At 36.3% G+C, this 21147-nt stretch overlaps 2 protein-coding genes across 9 annotated transcripts in view; one reads left to right on the top strand and one right to left on the bottom strand.

Moving 5' to 3' along the window:
- Positions 1–8175: 8175 nt before the first annotated feature.
- Positions 8176–13019, bottom strand: LOC109083628 (protein FAM72A-like). Of its 6 annotated transcripts, none has more exons than XM_042766275.1 (6): positions 12918–12989; positions 12687–12749; positions 12405–12602; positions 12225–12302; positions 11400–11524; positions 8176–9867 (listed from the first exon to the last, which is right to left on the bottom strand). In XM_042766275.1, exons 3-6 carry the CDS (start codon positions 12548–12550, stop codon positions 9773–9775), a joined length of 444 nt encoding a protein of 147 aa, XP_042622209.1. In that variant the 5' UTR covers positions 12551–12602; positions 12687–12749; positions 12918–12989; the 3' UTR covers positions 8176–9772. The 6 variants fall into 6 exon arrangements, with proteins under 6 accessions (XP_042622209.1, XP_042622210.1, XP_042622207.1 ...); XM_042766276.1 differs by having other exon boundaries at positions 12405–12599; positions 12918–12987; XM_042766273.1 differs by lacking the exon at positions 12687–12749 and having other exon boundaries at positions 12918–13019.
- Positions 13020–14061: 1042 nt separating this feature from the next.
- LOC109083865 (SLIT-ROBO Rho GTPase-activating protein 2-like) overlaps positions 14062–21147 on the top strand; it is a 100261-nt gene continuing 93175 nt past the window's right edge. For all 3 annotated transcript variants that reach the window (XM_042766271.1, XM_042766269.1, XM_042766268.1), the window contains exons 1-2: positions 14062–14191; positions 15080–15533. In XM_042766271.1, coding sequence (XP_042622205.1) covers positions 15467–15533 — 67 coding nt within the window. In that variant the 5' untranslated portion in view covers positions 14062–14191; positions 15080–15466. The remainder of the gene's footprint in view (positions 14192–15079; positions 15534–21147) is intronic.

Below are 21147 nucleotides of genomic sequence, written 5' to 3'. Positions count from 1 at the left end.
TATATTGATATATTTGCTTTTTTATCATGGTTAATACAGACATTTGAGAGGCTGAAGGTACAGTGAAAATAGCATGCTGGAAGAAGAACACGGTCCTCGAGGTAAATGGTAACTATAGAACTGAAAATAAAACAATATTTTTAAGGGGGGAAACTGCATTATGTGTTGGAAAATAACGATTAATCAATTTTCTAAACATGCAAAACGATAATATTAGTATATAATAATTTGTACAGCTTACAAAACTAAGTAGGCTACATTTATTTGTCATTTTTATTTATTACAAAAATACAGTCTAAAAAAATGACGCTTGTGGTCATTTTTAGATGACTTCTAGATATTAGACATTTAGGTTTTAGATGAAAAAAATCTAATTCCTCCACAAAATTACAAAAAAAAAAAAAAAAAAAAAAACACGGAGTAATATTCACTGCAATGCTCAGGGTTACAGTACAAAATAAATATATTTTAGCACGATCAAATATGAAAGTCCATTAGGCCTATATGATATAGGCTATACGATATGAAAACGTCTATTATATAAACAGCAATTTGCATGTTAAAAATTACATTTCCGGGAAAAGGTTCTAAGACAATCCGACACAAATAAAATTATAGGCTATATCTACGTATTTAACTTCAAATTATCGTTCTCATACACACACAGTCTGAGTGGCATTTCTCTGATTTAAATGAGTATTTTTAGGCAAAAGATGGACAGCTATTTATCTGAACAGACGTCCCTTCAGAAAATTAATTACAAACTTCAAAAACGCAGTAAAATCAAAGATACTCCAGCCTTTTCTTTTTGTTATGGCGTTGACTGTTGTTTATTTCAAGAATCGTACGTAGAGTATAAAATAGATTCTGTATTATCAAGTCGTTTTTATAATCGTTCAGACCCAAGTGAATTTACAAATACCAGATCCGTTATAATTTTTGCTGATCACCTGTACAATATTGGGAGTTTTGGAAATAGTAGAGAATATGTAGGGGCATTTAAACTGCTAAGATACATAACGAAAATATCCTCATATCAGTCTACAAAACCGAAAGTGATTCTGGAACGAGCTGCGGACCTGAAAAGCTGAAAATTCATCTACAACGATAAAAGTGTACTAGACGATGAATGGTTTATTTGTCCTCCTGAATCCTTTTACTATGGCGCCCTCTTGTGGCCAGTGCCTCTGAGGCTTTCATTCCCTAATATTTTGCCTAGCATCTCATTTTGTGTTCGACTGAATTAAATTACTGTTTATAATATTCAGATGATAAACACTGATTTTAATGCACAGAATTATTTCCACATCTATCCTTAGGACAAAGCATTAATAAACCAATCCTGGTGAAGACAAACTGCATGTTATAAATAACCAGCAGATGGAGCCAATTACCATATAGACACATGCCCAGACAATAAATATCTTTTTTGAGTCTTCATTTGCCTGTACAGGAAACATACCACAACTCCAGTTTGAAACCTCGAAATAATTTCACAAAATCATAAAGAGATAAAGTAGGGTTTACATTTCTTCCATTTATATGTGAATGTAATGTCCAGCCAATATTGTCCAAGCTGTCAACACTGATTCCCTGCTTACCCACCACAAATAAAAACCGGTATAAAAACACACTCATGTAATACAATAAACAGTAGCCTACAAAAGCCTGCGTCATACGTTGTTTTAAATGTCTACTGACCTGTTTAAATATCCTGTCCTGTCCTGTCCGGTTTTTTTTTTTTTTTTTTTTTTTTTTTTTTTTGGCGAAAATGTGATGACGTGCAATATTTGCATTTCTTGTCATCTTTTGGACAAGCTTGTTCCGTCTTTTGTTGTGTGTAGACGCCAATATCAAAACCATATTAGAGTCTGTCAGTTTGTGTAGGCTGTTTTATTTGTGTTCCCCCCTAATAGTTCAAATTTATCTGAGCGCTTGATGATGGCTCTGTTTGATGCAAAAAAATAAATAAATAAATAAAAATAAAAAATACATACTGTTTACATGATAACTGCAGCTGCAAGTAGCAGGTGAATGTTGACTTTTAAGCTGACCCACAGTAATAGCTATTGGTAGAGAAAAAAATGCAAATGAACAAGTATACCCTTCCCAAAAAGTAGTATACTTCAAGTTTATTTGATTAAGTATACTTAAGTAAAGTTCAAGTATATTTTTTAAGTATACTTTATGTAGCAAGTATACAAAAATCAGTGTTCTAGTAGTTTACTTGTAAGTGTACTGTGTCAATACTCCTTGGAACTAAATTGGCCCCCTTTCTAGTATATAAAAGTATACTTTTAAGTATACTTTAAGTATAACAGTAGCAAACTTTGAGTACACAACTAGTTTACCTCTATGTTTGTAGTTTTGTACTGCAATTACACTAAAAGTGAACTTATAGGTATACTGATAGTTTACTAATTAAATACTTTGTACACTTTGAAGTTTAGTCTCAGTAAACTACTAGTTTAGTAGTTTTATACTGCAAGTATACTCATAAGTTTTCTTTAAGTGAACTTTACATCATACTTTAAGTATACTGTTCCTATTTAGGTTTTAATTTGTATATATTTTGTTATATGAATATCTGAACATACAAAACATCCAAAGAAAGAACAGGGTATCTGCTTGTAAACAAAAAACATTTTATTCTAGCTTCATGCATTCTTTTTTTAAACACTTTAATGTGGGTAAAATTCATTAAAAAAAAAGAAATAACATTTTGAACAAAAAGCTGAAAAAAAAGACTATGAATTGGATTCAGAATGATAATCAAAATGTAGATGGAGTTGATCAACACCCCAAAGCTTGACTGTAATTATAACCTCTTCATCGGTCGACATTTTATTCCATAACGTTACAGTTTTGATGCTGTTTCATGTCAGATGATCGTGTTAGATTAGATGTGTTAGTATCTGTTGTTTCTTTTTCTTCTTCACTTGTGTTTTGTTGGAAATTCTGTACAGAAGATGTGTACTAGCGCCCTCTACCGTATAACAATGAAAACACGTATTCTAGGAGCACAAGTATAGCTCAAATATATTTAGACTTTTTGTAAGTATAAGTCAAGTATACTTAAATGTCATTTTAAGTATATTTATGAGGAGTACATAAAGCCAATTTCTGAGAAGTACATAAAAAGTAAACTAAAAGCATACTTTCCTATTTTTGGTTTAAAAGAAGTAGACTAATAGCACACTTGAATAAACGTCTTTTTCGTTAGGGTACTATAACTATTACGCAGTATAAGATCACATTAAGTAACTGTACTTGTTCCAAACTTTCCAGCTCACCTAAAGGAGCACATGCGCACTGTGACAGCCCAACGTTGCGTTTGGCCTTGTCCCAAATGACGCCATAAAATCCATCATGATGCAAAGTACTGTTGAGCAGCTGTAAAGAGCATGTTTGAGGGTAAAGGAAGACGCTAACAAGAAATACAAGGCATGCTACATGTGGCCAATTAACGCCCCATACCATAGATACACATTAATCTCTAAGAGGAAAATGACAGATTAAAAAGAAAAACAAACAAATTTTTGTGTGGGATATATTTGACATATTTTATTGGTTTCCCTGTGGACAACACTCCATTCAAAATCAGCCATTTCTCACAAACACTGACAGACATTTTCGGGTCCACTATTCTTTAGGTGACTCTCGACTCTGAGACATTCTTGAAGATTGACAGGCCCTGTCAGTGACTGGCAATGTAGCAATATAGCCCCTGTTAGAGACGTCCAAAACAACCCCCATACTTTCACACACACAGTTTAAAATGATGCAGTAGCCTACATGTTGAGGCAACACAGCATGCTAAATTAGCCATGATTGCTGAATCTCTATTTGCATGTTTGAACAAAAATATGGGATAAAGGCTTGCACTTCTTTGTATGTTCGATCAGGTATGCTTTGGGCTCTCTGCTTTGGCAGTCCTCATTGTGATTGTGCAGTTCTAAATCTCAAATTTAATACAGATTAATCATTTTACGAAAAAAATCCTACTTAATAGATTGTTTAGTGGATGAACAGCTTTATAAGCAGATGTGTAATGGAGTACTTAATGGTTTTTGAAACTGAATTAAATAATATTTATTTGTAAACTACTAGATTTGTACCCTTAAATTAATCAGAATTAATTAGAAATAAAGAGAGTTTTGGCTAATTTTCAGTCAAGGTTATCTCAAAGTTACAAATAAAATGTTCAGTAACATTAATAGTTCTTTCCAGACTTAAACAAATTTACAAAAATCACAAAATATTAACATGAAAACACAAATCATACTGCATTCAAAGAATTAATATTCTTAGGACATAAAAAATTGTTGCTTATTTTTGTTGCTCATAAATAGGTGTAAGTATTGTATGTTGTGCTACTTTATTTGAATTTGTACAATCAACAATTAAACAAATCAAAAAAAGTCACCCTTGGGGGCATGAGCATGATCGTACAAAAACATACAAAAGAGTTTGTATGAATTCAAACAAATTCGCAACTTATTCACCAAACTGCAAAATAATCATGAGCTATAGTTACCAAAAGTCAGCGACCTAAAACAGGAAAAATTATTGTGGTAGAACCACACCTTACACTCTTATGAAGGGTTTTTTTTTTTTTGGCATTGATGGTTCCATCTCTCCACTGCACAAAAGTGTAAAAAGTTCTTTAGCTTATTAAAATGTTCTTCACACCAAGAAAAAAAAGAGGATATTTGAACCAAAGAACCATAGCTTATCTTCTATGGCATCGCTGCGGAAACCCCCTTCTGGAACCTTTATTGTTAAAGAGTGCGGTTTTATTTTCATAGTGTTTTGGCTCCACTAAAATCTTCTTTTATTTACTGTCAATTTAGATTCAGCACACAAGCCAGTCTCGTGTTTGACAACATGTGATTTTAACCATTAGCAGGTTGCCTAAAGTGGCAGGACTGAACATTTTGTGTGGTATCATTATGTTGAACAATATATTATTTCTAACGTTTATGCGTTTTAACGTTGTGTTTGTCAGGAGGTGTGCACACATACAAAGAGCAGCTGGATTAGGGACAAGCATCTTGACAAATGATTTATTTGTTGAGGAGTGGAGGTGTGTTTATAAAGACAAAGGCTGTGTTGATAGACAGGCCTGAAATACTGAAAGATGTTGTTCGAGCTGATTCTGAACAGTTATTACCATGTATCATGGTAAATCAGCATTTTCCAGAGAAAAATTTGTTTATTCTCATTTGGAAAATAACTTATTTGTGGATGTGGTTTCGGGTTGCTGAAATAGCCCGTGTTTGATTCTAAGAATTAAGACATTCTCGCATCTTCCTATTATGGGCAATCATATTTGCTCATTTGAGATTCCAAATCCAAACCGAGCGAGTCCAAACAGCTGATAAAAACATCACAATAATCCACAACATGACTCCAGTCTGTGAAAAGCTGTAATAAAGGCATCATTAAAATGAACTTGTGCTGCTTGAGCCGTGAACTGTTTCAGAGGGTTCTGACTGATTTGGTAATCTGGTTCCACTAGTTTACTAAAAAGAATCGTTTCATAAGAATGTTACGTTCACTAACCAGACATCACTCCAGACCGTTTGCCTGAGGCTATGGATTACAGGTAATAATGTTGTAAATAATGTTCAGTTTTTTGCAAAGACCGATCATTTCACTTCATAAATCCTCAATATATCATCAGGAGCCAAGAGTATATATATATTTTTTTTCTCAGCCACTGACTTTTATAAATCACCAAGGACCACGGTTTCAGCTAAAAGTCTTCTTTACTGTACTACTAAAGAGAAAAAAAAATCACCTACATCTTGGATGGCCTGAGGGTGAGTAAATTAACAGCAAGTTTAAATTTTAGGGGGGAATTATCACTTTAATTGATGGACTGGAGTCTTGTGGATTATTGTGATTTTTTTATCAGCAGTTTGGACTCTTATACTGATGGCACCCATTCACTTCAGAAGATCCACTGGTGAGCAAGTCCAAATCTGTTCCGATGAAGAAACAAACAAATCTACATCTTGGATGGCCTATGGGAGAATAAATATTCCAGCAAATACAGTGGTGTGAAAAAGTGTTGGTCCCCTTCCTGATTTCTTATTTTTTTGCATGTTTGTCACACTTTAAAGTTTCAGATCATCAAACTAATTTAAATATTAGTCAAAGATAACACAAGTAAACACAACATTCAGTTTTTAAATGAAGGTTTTTATTATTAAGAGAAAACAAAATCCAAAACTACATGGCCGTGTGTGAAGAAGTGTTTGCCCCCCTGTTAAAACTGTGGTTTATCACACCTGTGTTCAATTTCTCTAGCCAAACCCAGATCTGATTACTGCCACACCTGTTTGCAATCAAGAAATCTCTGAAATAGGACCTGCCTGACAAAGTGAAGTAGACCAAAAGATCCTCAAAAGCTAGACATCATGCCGAGATCCAAAGAAATTCAGAAACAAATGAGAAAGAAAGTAACTGAGCTCTATCAGTCTGGAAAAGGTTATAAAACCATTTCTAATGCTTTGCGACTCCAGCGAACCACAGTGAGAGCCATTATTCACAAATGGCAAAAACATGGAACAGTGGAGAACCTTCCCAGGAGTGGCCAGCTGACCAAAATTACCCCAAAAGCACAGCGATGACTCATCCACAAAAGACCCCACAACAACATCCTAAGAACTGCAGGCCACACTTGCCTCAGTTAAGTTCAGTGTTCATGACTCCACCATAAGAAAGAGAATGGGCAAAAATGGTCTGCATGGCAGAGTTCCAAGAAGAAAACCGCTGCTGAGCAAAAAGAACATAAAGGCTTGTCTCAGTTTTGCCAGAAAACATCTTGATGATCCCCAAGACTTTTGGGAAAATACTCTGTGGACTGACAAGACAAAAATTTAACCTGTTGGAAGGTGTGTGTGCCATTACGTCTGGCATAAAAGTAACATCACATTTCAGAAAAAGAACATCATACCAACAGTACAATATGGTGGTGGTAGTGTGATGGTCTGGGGCTGTTTTGCTGCTTCAGGACCTGGAAGACTTGCTGTGATAAATGGAACCATGAATTCTGCTGTTTACCAAAAAATCCTGAAGGAGAATGTCCAGCCCATCTGTTCGTGACCTCAAGCTGAAGTGAACTTGGGTTCTGCAGCAGGACAATGATCCAAAAAACACACCAGCAAGTCCACCTATGAATGGCTGAAGAAAAACAAAAATGAAGACTTTGGAGTGGCCTAGTCAAAGTCCAGACCTGAATCCTATTGAGATGCTGTGGCATGACCTTAAAAAGGCGGTTCATGCTCGAAATCCCTCCAATGTGGCTGAATTACAACAATTCTGCATAGATGAGTGGACCAAAATTTCTCCACAGCGCTGTATCAGACTCATTGCAAGTTATTGCAAATGCTTGATTGCAGTTGTTGCTGCTAAGGGTGGCCCAACCAGTTATTAGGTTTAGGGGGCAAACAGTTTTTCATACAGGGCCATGTAGTTTTGGATTTTGTTTTCCCTTAATAATAAAAACTTTCAATTAAAAACTGCATGTTGTGTTCACTTGTGTTATCTTTTACTAATATGTAAATTTGTTTGATGATCTGAAACATTAAAGTGTGACAAACGTGCAAAATGAAAAACGTGCAATAAGAAATCAGGAAGGGGGCCAACAATTTTTCACTATTTTTATTCGTTAAAAATATATGTGTATTTATATTTTTTAATGTTATTTTTTTGGTTAATTTTATATTTTTTATTTTTTTTTTATTTATTGGTTTATTTTTAATTTTTTATGTACATTAGCCTAAATTTAATAGAGAATGTCTGTGAACTGCAGTGTTCAAGTCATACAGGTTTTTATTCGGATTCAAATCTGGGTCATTCCAGCCTTGTTTATTCAAATGAATTCTTTCACAGTTGCTGCTTTGTGTCATAGCTCTGTCTAGCCACTCTCAGAGGTGAATCAGAGAAATATTGAAGATATTGCTTTAGAGTTTATGCCATTCCAGCTAAATAGCTCTGCATCTGTGTTAGCATTGTAGCTAAACTTACCAACTCCAAACCTATAAACTATAGTGTAGGTTTTGATCTGACAAGCAATGTATATCAATTCATAAGGATTAATGTTTTAAAACATTTGAAAATGACAATATTGACCTTTGGTGAATAAAGGAAATGTAGACAGGCATATCCACATTAAAAGGTTTAATATCAAGACATTCAGCATAAAAAATAACCCAAAGTTTAAACCAACAACATATTGTCAGCGCAGATCAAAAGTATACAAATTATTTTTTTTCTCATCCTCACATGGCGCAAATGAAATCATGTCAGTATAAATACAGCATCATGTCTGTTAATAAATACATTCAAAACACATAACTTAAATCAAATAAATCCTCTGTTAATAAGTTAAAATGCAAAACAGATTTTTCATTGTTTCATTTTGGTCATAAATGCATACTAAAGATCACTTCAAGGCATAAAAAGCCAACCCCTAAAAATGCTACACCTGAAAGCTATCACAATAGTGGTTGTTTATTCTTTTGCTGTTATTTTTACTGAAAATGCAACCTTTAATACAACATGACATAAAATGTCACGCCAAGACATTTACAGTGGGGCATAATAGCCTTCATATTTTTGAAATATTTAAAAATGATCATCACAGTGAAATGGTAAACAGGATTGTGAAAAAAAACTGCTACTGACTGACTATTTCATGTCTTTGTAAATCAAAATCGAAGAGGACACAAATCATTTTGTTACCTCCATGGAAAATAATCAGAAATCTTAAAAATGCTTTGTCCAGTATGTCACAGAGTGTCATGATGAATTTACAGTAATTAAGTGCAGATTTTTTTTTCTGTCATTTCTTTTCATGATTTCTCTGGTGACAAACAGTGAAACATAACTGGAGTACAGAAAGAACACATTTTAAACTATATACAAAAAAAATAAAAAATAAAATCATGAAACTGCATCTATTGAAAAGAGTGTGCCAAGCAAAGTTCGATAAAAATGTTAAATCAAAGTTGTTCAAATGCCAAATGTCACTGAGCTGAGACCGAACTTCTCTACTCAAAGTTACCAAATCATTTTGTGCCACTTCAAATGTCAAAGCCATGAAAACAGCAAAATCTAAATACAGAAAATAATCGGATGAAAGACAAGATTAAGCCTCGTTTAGGATACATGTATCCATTGATATCCATCTTCGGGGGACAATAGGTGACATTCAATTAAAAATGGACAAATATACTGGTTAACCATTAAAACATGGTAAATGTCAGTCATTTTCGTCCTATAAAACCACCTTGTGGAACCAGCATAAATTTGCAAGATTGTTAATCCTAATCTATCTATCTATCTATCTATCTATCTATCTATCTAGGAAAGAAATCGTTAGCTGGGTGAACATTTGGCTGCCTTCTGTACCGGAGCAAATAAACTCTATTAACACCAAAGTAACACTGCTGTTAATCTTCTTGAACAGTCTTGAATGCTGAATAAAGACATATGAGGATAAACTTCATAAATCTTTAAATCAAATCATCATGTTTTGTGCTACTGTAACCGTAAAGCAAAGAAAACAGAAACATTTTTTGGTAATGGCACTCTGAAATGCTTAAACTAAAGTGAGAGAATGCAGAAAAAAAATGCATATAAATCAAGCTGGGAGGGTAAAGATTTTTTTTCTTTCCTTTTGCCTATTCCCAGTCAGCTAAAGATAAGTCAATGTGCTTTAAACGGAGACTTATGTTCTACTTCCTTTAGACGTGTGTTTCTATCTGAGGTACTCTTCTTCTGAGAGACTGTCCAGGCTCTCGTCATCACTGTCCTCCAGTTCTGGAAGATCTCCCCACAGCAGCAGGTTCTGCCCTATGAAAGAGACAGGCTTGAATTATTTATGCTTGAAGCATTTGTAAACACATGTCCGAAATACAATCGTTACACTACCATTCAAAAGTGTTGTGGTCTGTAAGAGCCGTTAACACTCATTACTCCAGTCTTCGGTGTCACATGATCCTTCAGAAATCATTCTAATAAGCTGATTTAGTGCTCAAGAAATATTTCTAATTATCAATGTTGAAAACAGTTTTGCTGCTTAATATTTTTGTGGAACCGCTTAATATTTTCTGCAGAAAAGTTCAAAAGAACAGCATTTTTAAAACAGAAATATTTTGGAAATTCCTTTCCTGTCACTTTTGATCAGCTTAAAAAAAAAAGAAAGAAAAAACAAAAACAAACAAACAAACAAAAAAACACTTACTGGCCCCAAACTTTTTAACAGTAGTGTATGTGTAGTTAAGCTTAATTTTCTCTTAAAGGGATAGTTTCTATGAGAGAAAAAAAACTTGCACAGAAAAAGTTTTTTTTTTCTCATAGATTCTGTGACCATTGACAAGCATTGTAGACTGAGAGAAAACTGAAGTTAAAAAAATCATGATTTGTGTTCTACTGAAGAAACAAAGTCACCTACATCTTGGATGCCCTGGGGGTAAGCAGATAAACATCAAATGTTCATTTTTGGGTGAACTATCGCTTTAAGTACTCAAGAAATGGCTCATATTTGTTGTGAAAAACATAAGGTGCTGTTTGGCTGGGTTTCAATCAGTCATGATAAAATTATAGTGCAAGGCACATCTTCTGATACACACACACACACACACACACACACATTAAAAACAAAAACAAAAACAAAAAAAAAATTCAGCCCACTCTGATGAAGGCTGAATTACCGAATAACATTTGTGTGCCAGTCTAGACTTTTTTTTTTTTTTTTTTTTGTGAAAGTGAAAGTGACGTGACACACAGCCAAGTATGGTGTGACCCATACTCAGAATTCGTGCTCTGCATTTAACCCATCCAAAGTGCACACACACAACAGTGAACACATACACACACCATGAACACACACCCAGAGCAGTGGGCAGCCATTTATGCTGTGGCACCCGGGGAGCAGTTGGGGGTTCGGTGCCCTTTTGTGGCAGACCAAAAGAAAAAGAAAAAAAATTCTGTATCAGAAGATATGCTTTGTACTATTTTTTTTTTTCACAATTCATTTGACATTCTTTCATTGGGTAATATTTCAACTCACTTTACATGCTTCACCAGCATATAAAAACCTATATTGTGAGAACATCCATATCTAATGTGTGTTAAAACATACCCTAATCACAAGCAACTAGACAAGTAAGAAGAAAGAGGCTAGATGCTACTGCTCTTCATGAATAATTATACACATTTGAAGTTTTAAAATTCCATTTCAAAGTCTGTTACAATCTATGGGGGCCTATACAGGATTTTTTTTGATGGTTATGAGCAGATAATCACTGAAACAATGGTATGCAAAAGCTGTTTGAACATAAGCAGTGGGCATAGACAGTGTTTTTGCACCAGACGTCTCAAACCTGTTGCATCCAGTCTATTGATGGTGGACACAGCCTCACTGTTGAACATCCAGAAATGACCATTGTTGCAGGACAGCAAGCAGGGCTTGCATGGGGCTACCACGTGATATCCCACAACATTCCCACTGAATGGGCAGAAAGAGCCAGAGAGACAGTCAGAAACACCTGATTCAAATGCTTTGTGAGACACAATGAAACAGAACAGCAAATGGCTCAGTGTTAACAATGGACTGAACATCACCAAAACACATTTGATGCCAGCCTACGATGCTTAAGTGTAAATAAAAAAGGATAATGCATTACAATTCAAAAGTTTAAGGTTGGTAATATTTTTAATGTGAAATGGTAAAGCTGAATTATCAGAAGTCATTATTCCAATCTTAAGTGTCAGAAATTATTTTAATATGCTGATTTATTGCTCAATAAACATTTCCTATTATTATCAAAGTTGAAAACTCTTGTGCTCCCTATTTGTTTCTGATGAAAAGAAGGTAAAATTCTATTTACATGAAATATATTTTATAATAGTATATATAACTTGGTCACTTTTGATACAGTTAATGCATCCTTGCTGAAAAAAAAAAAAAAAAAAAAAAAAAAAAAAAAATAAAAATATATATATATATATATATATATATATATATATATATATATATATATATATATATATATATATATATATATATATATATATATAAACTTAATTAAAAATCTCGTAATTTTTGAACAATAGTGTATATTATAATATTTGTTTTACATATTCTTTCAGATTCCAAACACTAGGAGTTAAAAACTAAGTGCTAGTAATTATAAAGACCTCTTTACCATTTCAAACAAGCAATGTCTCTTAACTTGCATTTGCAGCTTTCAGTGGAATAGCAGCTGGCCACAAAATCAACTGTCCTGTATGGGCAAAACAACACAGATTCGTTTATATTAGGCATTAAACACAAAGAATATGATGATCATGATTATATATGTGAAATCTGATCACGGAAGCCTCACCTATTTGGTGGTATGTCGGTTGAGAACAACTCTATTTCCGTGTCAGCCAAAAGTACTGCTTTCATCCCTCTCATACACAGCAGATTGTCACAGTATATACAGTTGACTTGCGTCACACACTTATTCTTGAAATTTGAAGTAGACATTGTTGAGTTGAGATCTTCTCGAGTAAAGCTCCTAACGAAACGCCGGGTGCTGCTGGTTTAAAACGATAATAAAGAGTCAGCACCTGCAGTGAAGGACACAGCAGATGTTTAACAGTCTGAATGAGAAGACCTGCACCTGTCTGGCTAGCTCTAGCCTGTTTGCACCTGTATTACGTTTGCAGTAAGTCCAAGTCAGAGTCTGTTGATCGCAAAAAACGGAAAAGCCCTTCAAATTTACATTATGGATATAAATCAAAGTAATTCCTGTGTACGGTAACACTGTACTTTTCTTATTATTAGACAGCTAGCTAGCTAACTAAAATATGAACTATTTTTTTTACTAAGAACGCCATAAAACCATTCTTACCTGGTACCGAATATCAGATCGTTCTAGATCTAGACGGCAGAGAAACACATTGTACTACGGTACAATCCCTCAATAGTTACCGATTGCTAAGCTACGTTTGTTTACGTCCGCGTCAGAGCGGATATACGCTTCCTGAAAGATTTTCAAACAGCCCGATCTCTAACGTTGATTGGTTCCAAATTACCATATCTCGCACATGATTGGTCAGCTCAAATTCCTTGGGTGATTGGTTGCAGTGACTTTCCGCAAGCCAAACCACTAGGTTCTTAATTTGAACGAGTCATTTCAAAGAACTGGTTCAAAAGCGGTTCTGAATCTGTGAGTCTATCATCATCACGTGCTCACTGACACGCCGTTGTGGCGGATTGCATGTCCCAAAAATGCCATTTGTAGGCACATATTGTTGTATATTACGTTATTATTTTGATTAATTATTATTATTAAATATGTTTATTGTGATGCCATGCGTTCCTGCTCAGTTTGCTGCAGCATTTCAGCTTATAAAATCACAAGTCAACTAAAACCTAAAACAAAAATTATTTATGAATACATTTAGCTTTGAGCAAGGATATGAAAAGTCTTTTTTCTCACATCCGATGAGCGCACAGATTATCATCTCCCTTTAAGATAAACATAATTCTTTTAAGCTAATCCTTTTAAGCAAAACATTAAAGTTCACACAGTTTGTTTGACCGACTCGTGAATTCGTCAATGAATCGTTCAGTTCGATTTGTAAACGAAGAATTGTTCATACCGCGGTTGTGAACCGATTCGACTGATTCATTGAAAAGATCCGACTCGCAAGGATTCATTCACGAATCAGACGTCGCTAGAAAAAAAAGATAAATGCAAATAAATAAAAATACATCGACCAAAATAATTTCTGATGATTGTTAAATGTTTTATTATGACGACAAGGAAGATATAAATTAAAATGAAGCAATAAACCAACAGTAAAAAGAAGGATTTAAAATTGCGGTTTGTGAATTTCACACAAGCCTTTTAAAAAAATATCCGGAATGCAATGGCCTTATGGGATAAAATAGAATTAATGCCTCAGAAATCTATCTTTTGCCAATTTGATAGATTCAAGTCGTGTTCGTGTGTTGTGACCGGTTGTGACCAATGACAATAGAGGGGGGTTGTTCTTTCTCTTCCATGAAAAGAGGCGGGGTTTGAGTTTGGGAAAATTTAGAGAAAAGCGTAACAGTAAGTCAGGAGGGAGAAATCTGGTAAATGACACTCGATTTTAAGCACGGAAAACGCCTTTTAAGGTAAGTGACCGATAGATTCGATGGAACAATATATGATAGCGCGCGTTAGGCACGAGAAACCTCCGCAATCGTCCGGAAGAAATGCAGGAATCTCCTTAAGGAAAGCCCTGAACTATTCAGACAGTCACCAGGGGCCTCTCTGCTTTTCACATCACGTTAACTCGACAAACTCCCTCTTACTGCTCATAGCCTCTTTCATTTTAGGACTGGTGATTTAAAGTCCTCAACAACCCTGCAGTCTTCAGGATTGGCAGCCTCTATTTAAACGCGTTTTACATTTTATAACAGCGTTAAAGTACTCTTTAACCTCATCTTTCCATGTATTTCTTATCCTATGGCAACATTTATTTTGTCAAGATTGGACATTTGAATTTTCTTTGATCATCTTAGATATAAAATCATAAATGGCAGCATGTCAGAATGATTATCCACACTTTGGGTTGAAATTATGTTTTTTTTTTAATTGATGTCATATTGTTATGTGAAGTATCTTTGAGGAATGCTAGAAAATAATCTCAGTACAATTTAATTACCATTACTTACTCATGCAAATGACAAAAACTGACCAATCAGTATATTACACGTGCATTATTAATGATTTTAAACCAGTTTTTCATGTACCAGACCCATAGATTGTTATGCTTGTTTTTATCACGGAGTGCTAAATATCGCCAAATACCAGAATAATATCAGTTTTCGTGTCCACATTAGGCGTCATATTATATTTTTTATACCTAAACATTGTACAGAGGAGCTTTGATGAGGTTAAACGTCTGTTTTAAACAAATGAAAGAAAGCGAAAATAGTTTGAGGAAGTTTACTGGAAGGAAGTAGCCTTTAGAAATCTGATCCAGTGAACTTTTCTCTGCCCTGTTTGTTTGTGTGCAGAGTGATGCTGGGAAGTCTAATTCATGCCTTCATCCTGCCCCGAGAAGACTAGCCTCACTCACACGTCTGACCGCTGGAGGAAGGCTGAAACTTTTGAGGGCGCTGCGTCTGGTCGCTCGTTTCCAGTGTGAGTGAACGGTGGGATGAAACTCTTTTCTCTTTTTTTGCTTCGTTCCTCGCGTGCGGTCACGGACACATTCGAACTAGGAAGCCAACGGCAGCTCCAGCTAATAATGCGGCGTGATTGATCATCTGTAGGAGACAATACCCATCCACTCATTTCCATTCCTACGAAATCACTGGATATCCGTGGACGAAGTGCGGGCGAAGAGGCGTTTGTTCCGCGGTGTTTCTCGCTGTGACAGGACTTATTTCGTTTAGCTCAATATGACGTCTCCGGCCAAATTCCGAAAGGACAAGGAGATTATAGCCGAATATGAAACGCAAGTTAAAGGTAAGTGAAATGTGTCGCTAATCATCGGCTACCATTGTGTTTCTTGTTGGATGGGTTACAGTGAATGTATGAGCGCAAGCGGTGCAAACGCAGTCGTGTTACCGAAGAAAAACGCGATTTATTTGACTTTGTGAGAAACAATGCTAGCTCTTCTCCACATGTGGCAATGTGTCCAAACGGAATGATAGATGTGCGATCGGTCAGTCAGTCAGTCGCCTGTGTAAGAAGCAATATTGTCAATCGATACTAACTCAAACTGGGTTTTACTATTAAAAACACGTTATTTATGTGACGTTTGTGCTGTTTTTTTGTATTGTTTCCTTCAGTCAGCTTGTGTCGGTTGTACGTATAGACAAGGCAGGGCGTTTTCTTTCGCCCTGCGCGTCTCTGTGCGAGCTGGTGTGGTGCTGTGTTCAGGTTTTTGAAACACGTCAGGTTGGCTGATGTAGATGTTTTACAGTAGGTCAGGGACTTAAGCAACACGTTTAAAGGCGTTTTGAATTGTATTTGACCGAAAACCGTTGTGCCTTGGCACCTACTGTGCGTGAATGAAGTAACGTTAAAGGTGTGATGCTCGGTGACAGTTCGGTTATGGCTGTAACCTCGTTAATGTTATTCATACTACGCTGTGGTGTTAGTCTGAAGGCTAAGATAATGTTTTCTCGTATTCTGAGAAGTAATGTAGTATTTCATTAAGTCATTTTAATAATACACTGCGCTTGTTTTTGTCTCACTAGAGGGATTCCGTTCCCATAGAAACCTCTGTCTGATGAGGCAAAACGGAGCTGTGTTTAATTGAAAGACCAATTGAATGATTCACTTCATTAGTGAAGCTCCATATAGCGTTATTCACGCCGTTATGTGTGCCTGCTCTGTTGTGCATTTGCCCGGTCACTGGCACTTTGAGTTGAGCAACTGATGAGCCCTGCCTGTTGCTGCTTAGTGTGGGGAAAACTCTTTTAATGAGAGCCAGTGAGTTCCTCATCTATGAGTTTTCATTCAAGTAGGTCATTGTGACAAATATTGCTAAACCGAGAATGAACCTGGTTTAGGGTGTTTAAATGTTTTGCATGGAAATATAGCTAAAATATAGCTAGAACAGTTCAAACTAGCATAAGCTGGTATGATGGTTTAGCTAGTGTCCCAGCCTGGTCTTTTGGCTGGTTTTAAAGGGGTTTTGGTCAGCTTTTCAGGTAATCAGGCTGGAGACCATCTTTAAACCAGCTAAGAGAAGCGGGCCATCTTAGCTGTTTGTTTGTTTAGTTCAGTAAATGGTTGTATATATGGTCAACCTTGATTTATCATTGTTGTGATTTTTTTTCTTTTTTTTTTTTTTTTTTTTTTTTTTTCTTTTTTTTTGTAGAAAGTGTGTTTTAGTAGAGTTGTGTTAATGTTTTAATGATTGTAATTTGCTCCAGGGTGTATGATCTTGGAAAACAAAGAAATATGGATGTTTCAGAGAGTTTTAAAATAGTGTTTTCCATGCCAAAAGTTATGGAAATTAATTAGTCATTAAAAGTCATTACAATAATTGAATATAAATTCTTGTAGTTATGCTCGGCTCATTGGTTTTCAACAAAGGGGGCTAGGGCCAGGGCCAGTGGATAAACTGGTTGTCAATTGCAACTGTTGCCATTTTTTGTCGGCCTTTAAGTTGTTAAATTTACATCATTTTTATTTAGTGTCTTTTACAGATGAACTGCAGAACTGAATAATAATTGCATTCACATCCCTGAGAAATGTTATCCCCAACACATTGATCTGTTTATGTTGATAAAGTAAATGTAAATCTATAAACCTGATATTAATTTTGCACTATTGTTCCTCCTCCAGCTCCTCTCTCTGGATGCTGTGTCATATCACTTTCTCTTGCCAATTTGAACCCCCAGCCTCCCCCACAAGCAAATAAATCCCTATTACTCTGCCATTCCTAAAAAAAATGCTTATGGATCAGTTTGCTCAAATATCTTGAGATGACGGGATCTGGAAAGAAACAATAATAGGCATGATTTCTTCTCTCAGGAATTGCAAGGGCACACTGAAAAACTGGCTAGATTTCGAAAGCAGCCTTGCCTGGTGAAACATCGCTGATTTGGCTAAATAATCTGTCATGAATTAGTTGCAGAAGAGGAAGCAGTAATTGCTTGGTGATCTATTTCTGTGCTGAGGCAACCAGACATGAGGAGAAAATCTGAAACTGGAGAAGTCAGAGAGAGACGCATCAAAGCTGCGTACATTTCTAACTGGATTATCATTGATTAACATCAGCTTGATACGGAGCATAGAGTTTTTCCATCAAAATCATGTTCTTTTTCTCAGTGCACTGGAGTTGGTGTTATAAGCTATTAAAATCCAATGAATACATAGGCTTCAGGCAAACAGTATCTCAACAATCTGACTCTTTTCTGCAAATCTCAGGCCCCGTTTACACAAGTGCATTTTCGTTTTAAAACGGTGTTTTAGAATGAAAACGATCCTCGTCTACACTGGCGTTTCCGCTGCGTTTCAGAAACGTTCTCCGTTTACACTACACAACCTAAAACGCATGTCACATGACCATTCATGCAGGTGCAGCCATAGATATGAATAGGTAGATTCCCTATTATTTAGACCGTGGACTCATCTAACCATAGCAAAAGTTATGCATTTTAAAATGAAGACGCACTAGTGTAAACGGTGCCTCAATACCCTGGGTTCTCCATTCAGATTTTTCATTGATGAAAGCAATCATCAATGAAACCAACTCAAAGGATCACTTATGGCTCAGGTAAGAGCTTCTCTTACCTAAAAGAACTGAAGGAGATGGAAGACTGTGCTTGAAGTTTCCAAGGATTGGCAGGAAATGTACATCTGTTTTTTTACCACGGCTGTTTGGAAGGATTGAATAATGTAGCTATAATCCTTCAGACATGGGAAGTGAGCATGTCAAGCATGTGAAAAGTGACTATGCATATAAGAGCTTTCTCAAGCTGTGGGAAACAAAATGATTGACTGCTCTAATTGGCATCAGTAATAAAAAAAAAGAAAAGCCTGGAAGATGCTTTGCCCCTCTTTTTGTGCTGTGCCTGATGTATTTTTAACAATGGAAAAAGAACCAGAAGGATTTGAAGAAATTGTTTTAGTGAAGATTTAAAGATGGACATTTCCATTAGTTCCTGTAATTTATAGATGGCAGAGAAACCGTATAGTGCAAAATGGATTAGAACAGGCAATTTTTGTAGATTCGTTGATTTTAATAGTAACTTGACGCCTATGTATGTAGGTCACTGTTGAATTCTGTTTGAAGTGCTGATGGTGTTTTGGGGGGAGGGTGCAAAAGCCTACTAACATTTTCCCTCTCAACATATTTCGGGCCGAGTTTCTCACATTTCCCTGTTTTGAATGTCAGTTATCACTGCGTTCATCCGGTTTCACAGCGTCTAAGGCCCAAAAAAGACCGTTGCTGTTCTGGATCTCACTCTTTGACTGCTCATTTCTAATCCTGCAGCAGCATGTGTTTCTGCTGACAAGCGAAATAGTGGAGTCTTCACAACCCAAGCAGCTGTTATTTGGCTTTATCTGGCAAAAAAGAGATGGAATGAGAAAACCTTCACTTGGTTTCATTAGCAGTGGTTTGTTGTTTTCACACATCTGGTGCTTTGAGCAGACAGTGAGATATTGATTGGTTGAGGAGAGTGAAAGATTCAGAGGCTGATCCAATGAAAGACATCATGATGTGTTAACATTATTGATCGATATATGGACCAAGCTGATTATTTGGCTGATATTTGATGTTTAGAGATCGTCAGCATTGGTTGTGCAATGTCCCTGTTTATATATGAATAATAAGTAAATCATTTCTTGGACATATGAGAGAGAGGGCGAAAAAGAGAGTTTTTAAATCATTTTTATAAGTAAATCTTATCAATAAAGTAAAAATAAATACAGATTTTTATATGACTACAGGGATAGAATTGGTTGTTGGATAACTATTTGGCCACTGGGACCCCTATGCTCTCATTGTGATACCTATTATACATCAACTCTATACTGGCTTTTGTCCATTTTGGTAAGATATTGCTTTGAAGGATGTGTTTAAATGGCATTGCTTGTTAGAGGTCACTCCAAAGGTTATGGCTTGGTTGTTTATTAAAAAGCGGCAGCACCTCTTCCAACACATCCCAAAATGTTCAGTTAATCTGCGAGGTCGATGATGAGAAAGTCTTTTAGGTTTATAGCTCTGCATCAGCCTTTGTTTACCCACACTACAGCTGCAACGAATCGTTACAATTCCACTAATCTCTTCTTGTCCTTTTTAATACCCTTCCCATAACAAGTGTGCCTCAATTAGAACAGGGCAGCATTGATCCGTGGCTCCTGCTCCGGCCAAGACGCTCCACTTTAGCACTTAATGAGTCGGTGGAATGGATGGTGTGCCCGGTCTGGCGCTAGAATACAGTATGCAAATGTTCTTTATGTGGAAATGCTGACTTGATCTGAAATGATCTTCCCCAGGAAGGATGTTTGTTTAAGGAAGAAGAGGAGAGGAAGGAGGGGGAGACAGTGCACAACACACATGTATTGTTGCTATTGTGTGCTTCTGAATTGAAAACTCACCCCCGATTTCTGGACTTCCTGTCAGGGGACCAGCCCTGTGGGAGTTGACCTGGATCAGCGTGAATTCTCTGCTGTAATCAGGATACCTTGTTGATTTGGTCCAGATTTAAGTTTTTCTCATTTATTTGATTAACTTGTGGATTAACAGTGGAGGCCAAGTTATATCTGTAAGAGAGACAACTCATTCTTGTAGGAATTGGTCTTTGTAGCTTTTCTCATACCATTGTAGTGGTTCTCACACTTGCATTCACTTTAGAGAGCTCTTTAACCAATTAATCATCTGTGTTTCCAACATCTGTTATGTACTAAATGCCTCAGATGCAGGAGAACTTTTTGGTTGCCTCAGTTCACCAATAGACAGACACACAGCGTAATGTTTGTGGACGCAACAGAAAGGTCATAATTGACAACAGATGCCCGATCCCTCTGGATGCACACGACTAGATGCACAAAACTGTTACCTGACCTAGAATAGGAAGGAATGAGACCGAAATCACACTCCTCAAAACTCCATTATACTGTTTGCACTGCATCAGCATAATTTACTGTGGAATTGAAAATTTCTGTTCCCTCTAATTAATCCCCCGCTGTGCTTCTCAACAAATGAACACCAGGTGAATCCCAATCCAAATGTTAAAACCAGACTGGATCACAAACATACGGATGAAGATCAAGGAAAGATGGATGCTCCGTTTACGCCATCATGAGCCCGCTTCTGCTTGCAAACATGCTCAGGGACCAGCTAAACCACCTTTCTTTTTATTCTTCTATATATTAGCAAGCATGCAATTGATGCACACATGCTCATTTTCATTGCCTGATGGCATTCCATCTCCCTGATGAGTAACGCTGGATTAAATAATGTGATTTCTCTGTCAGTCCATGCTAAATGTCCTGAAGTCCAGCAGACCTTCAAACAGGCACGGTAAAGTCATCAAGCACTCTCTCGGCGTTCAGCCAAGGGAAGGTATGGGGGAGGGTTAGAGAGAGCCTGCAAAGTGGAAAACCATTTACATTC

This window comes from Cyprinus carpio, chromosome A11 (genome assembly GCF_018340385.1).
Source record: "Cyprinus carpio isolate SPL01 chromosome A11, ASM1834038v1, whole genome shotgun sequence".
NCBI classification, from domain to species: Eukaryota; Metazoa; Chordata; class Actinopteri; order Cypriniformes; family Cyprinidae; genus Cyprinus; species Cyprinus carpio.
The sequence above is the reverse complement of the archived record's forward strand: the minus strand, read 5'-3'. Positions and strand labels throughout refer to the sequence as shown.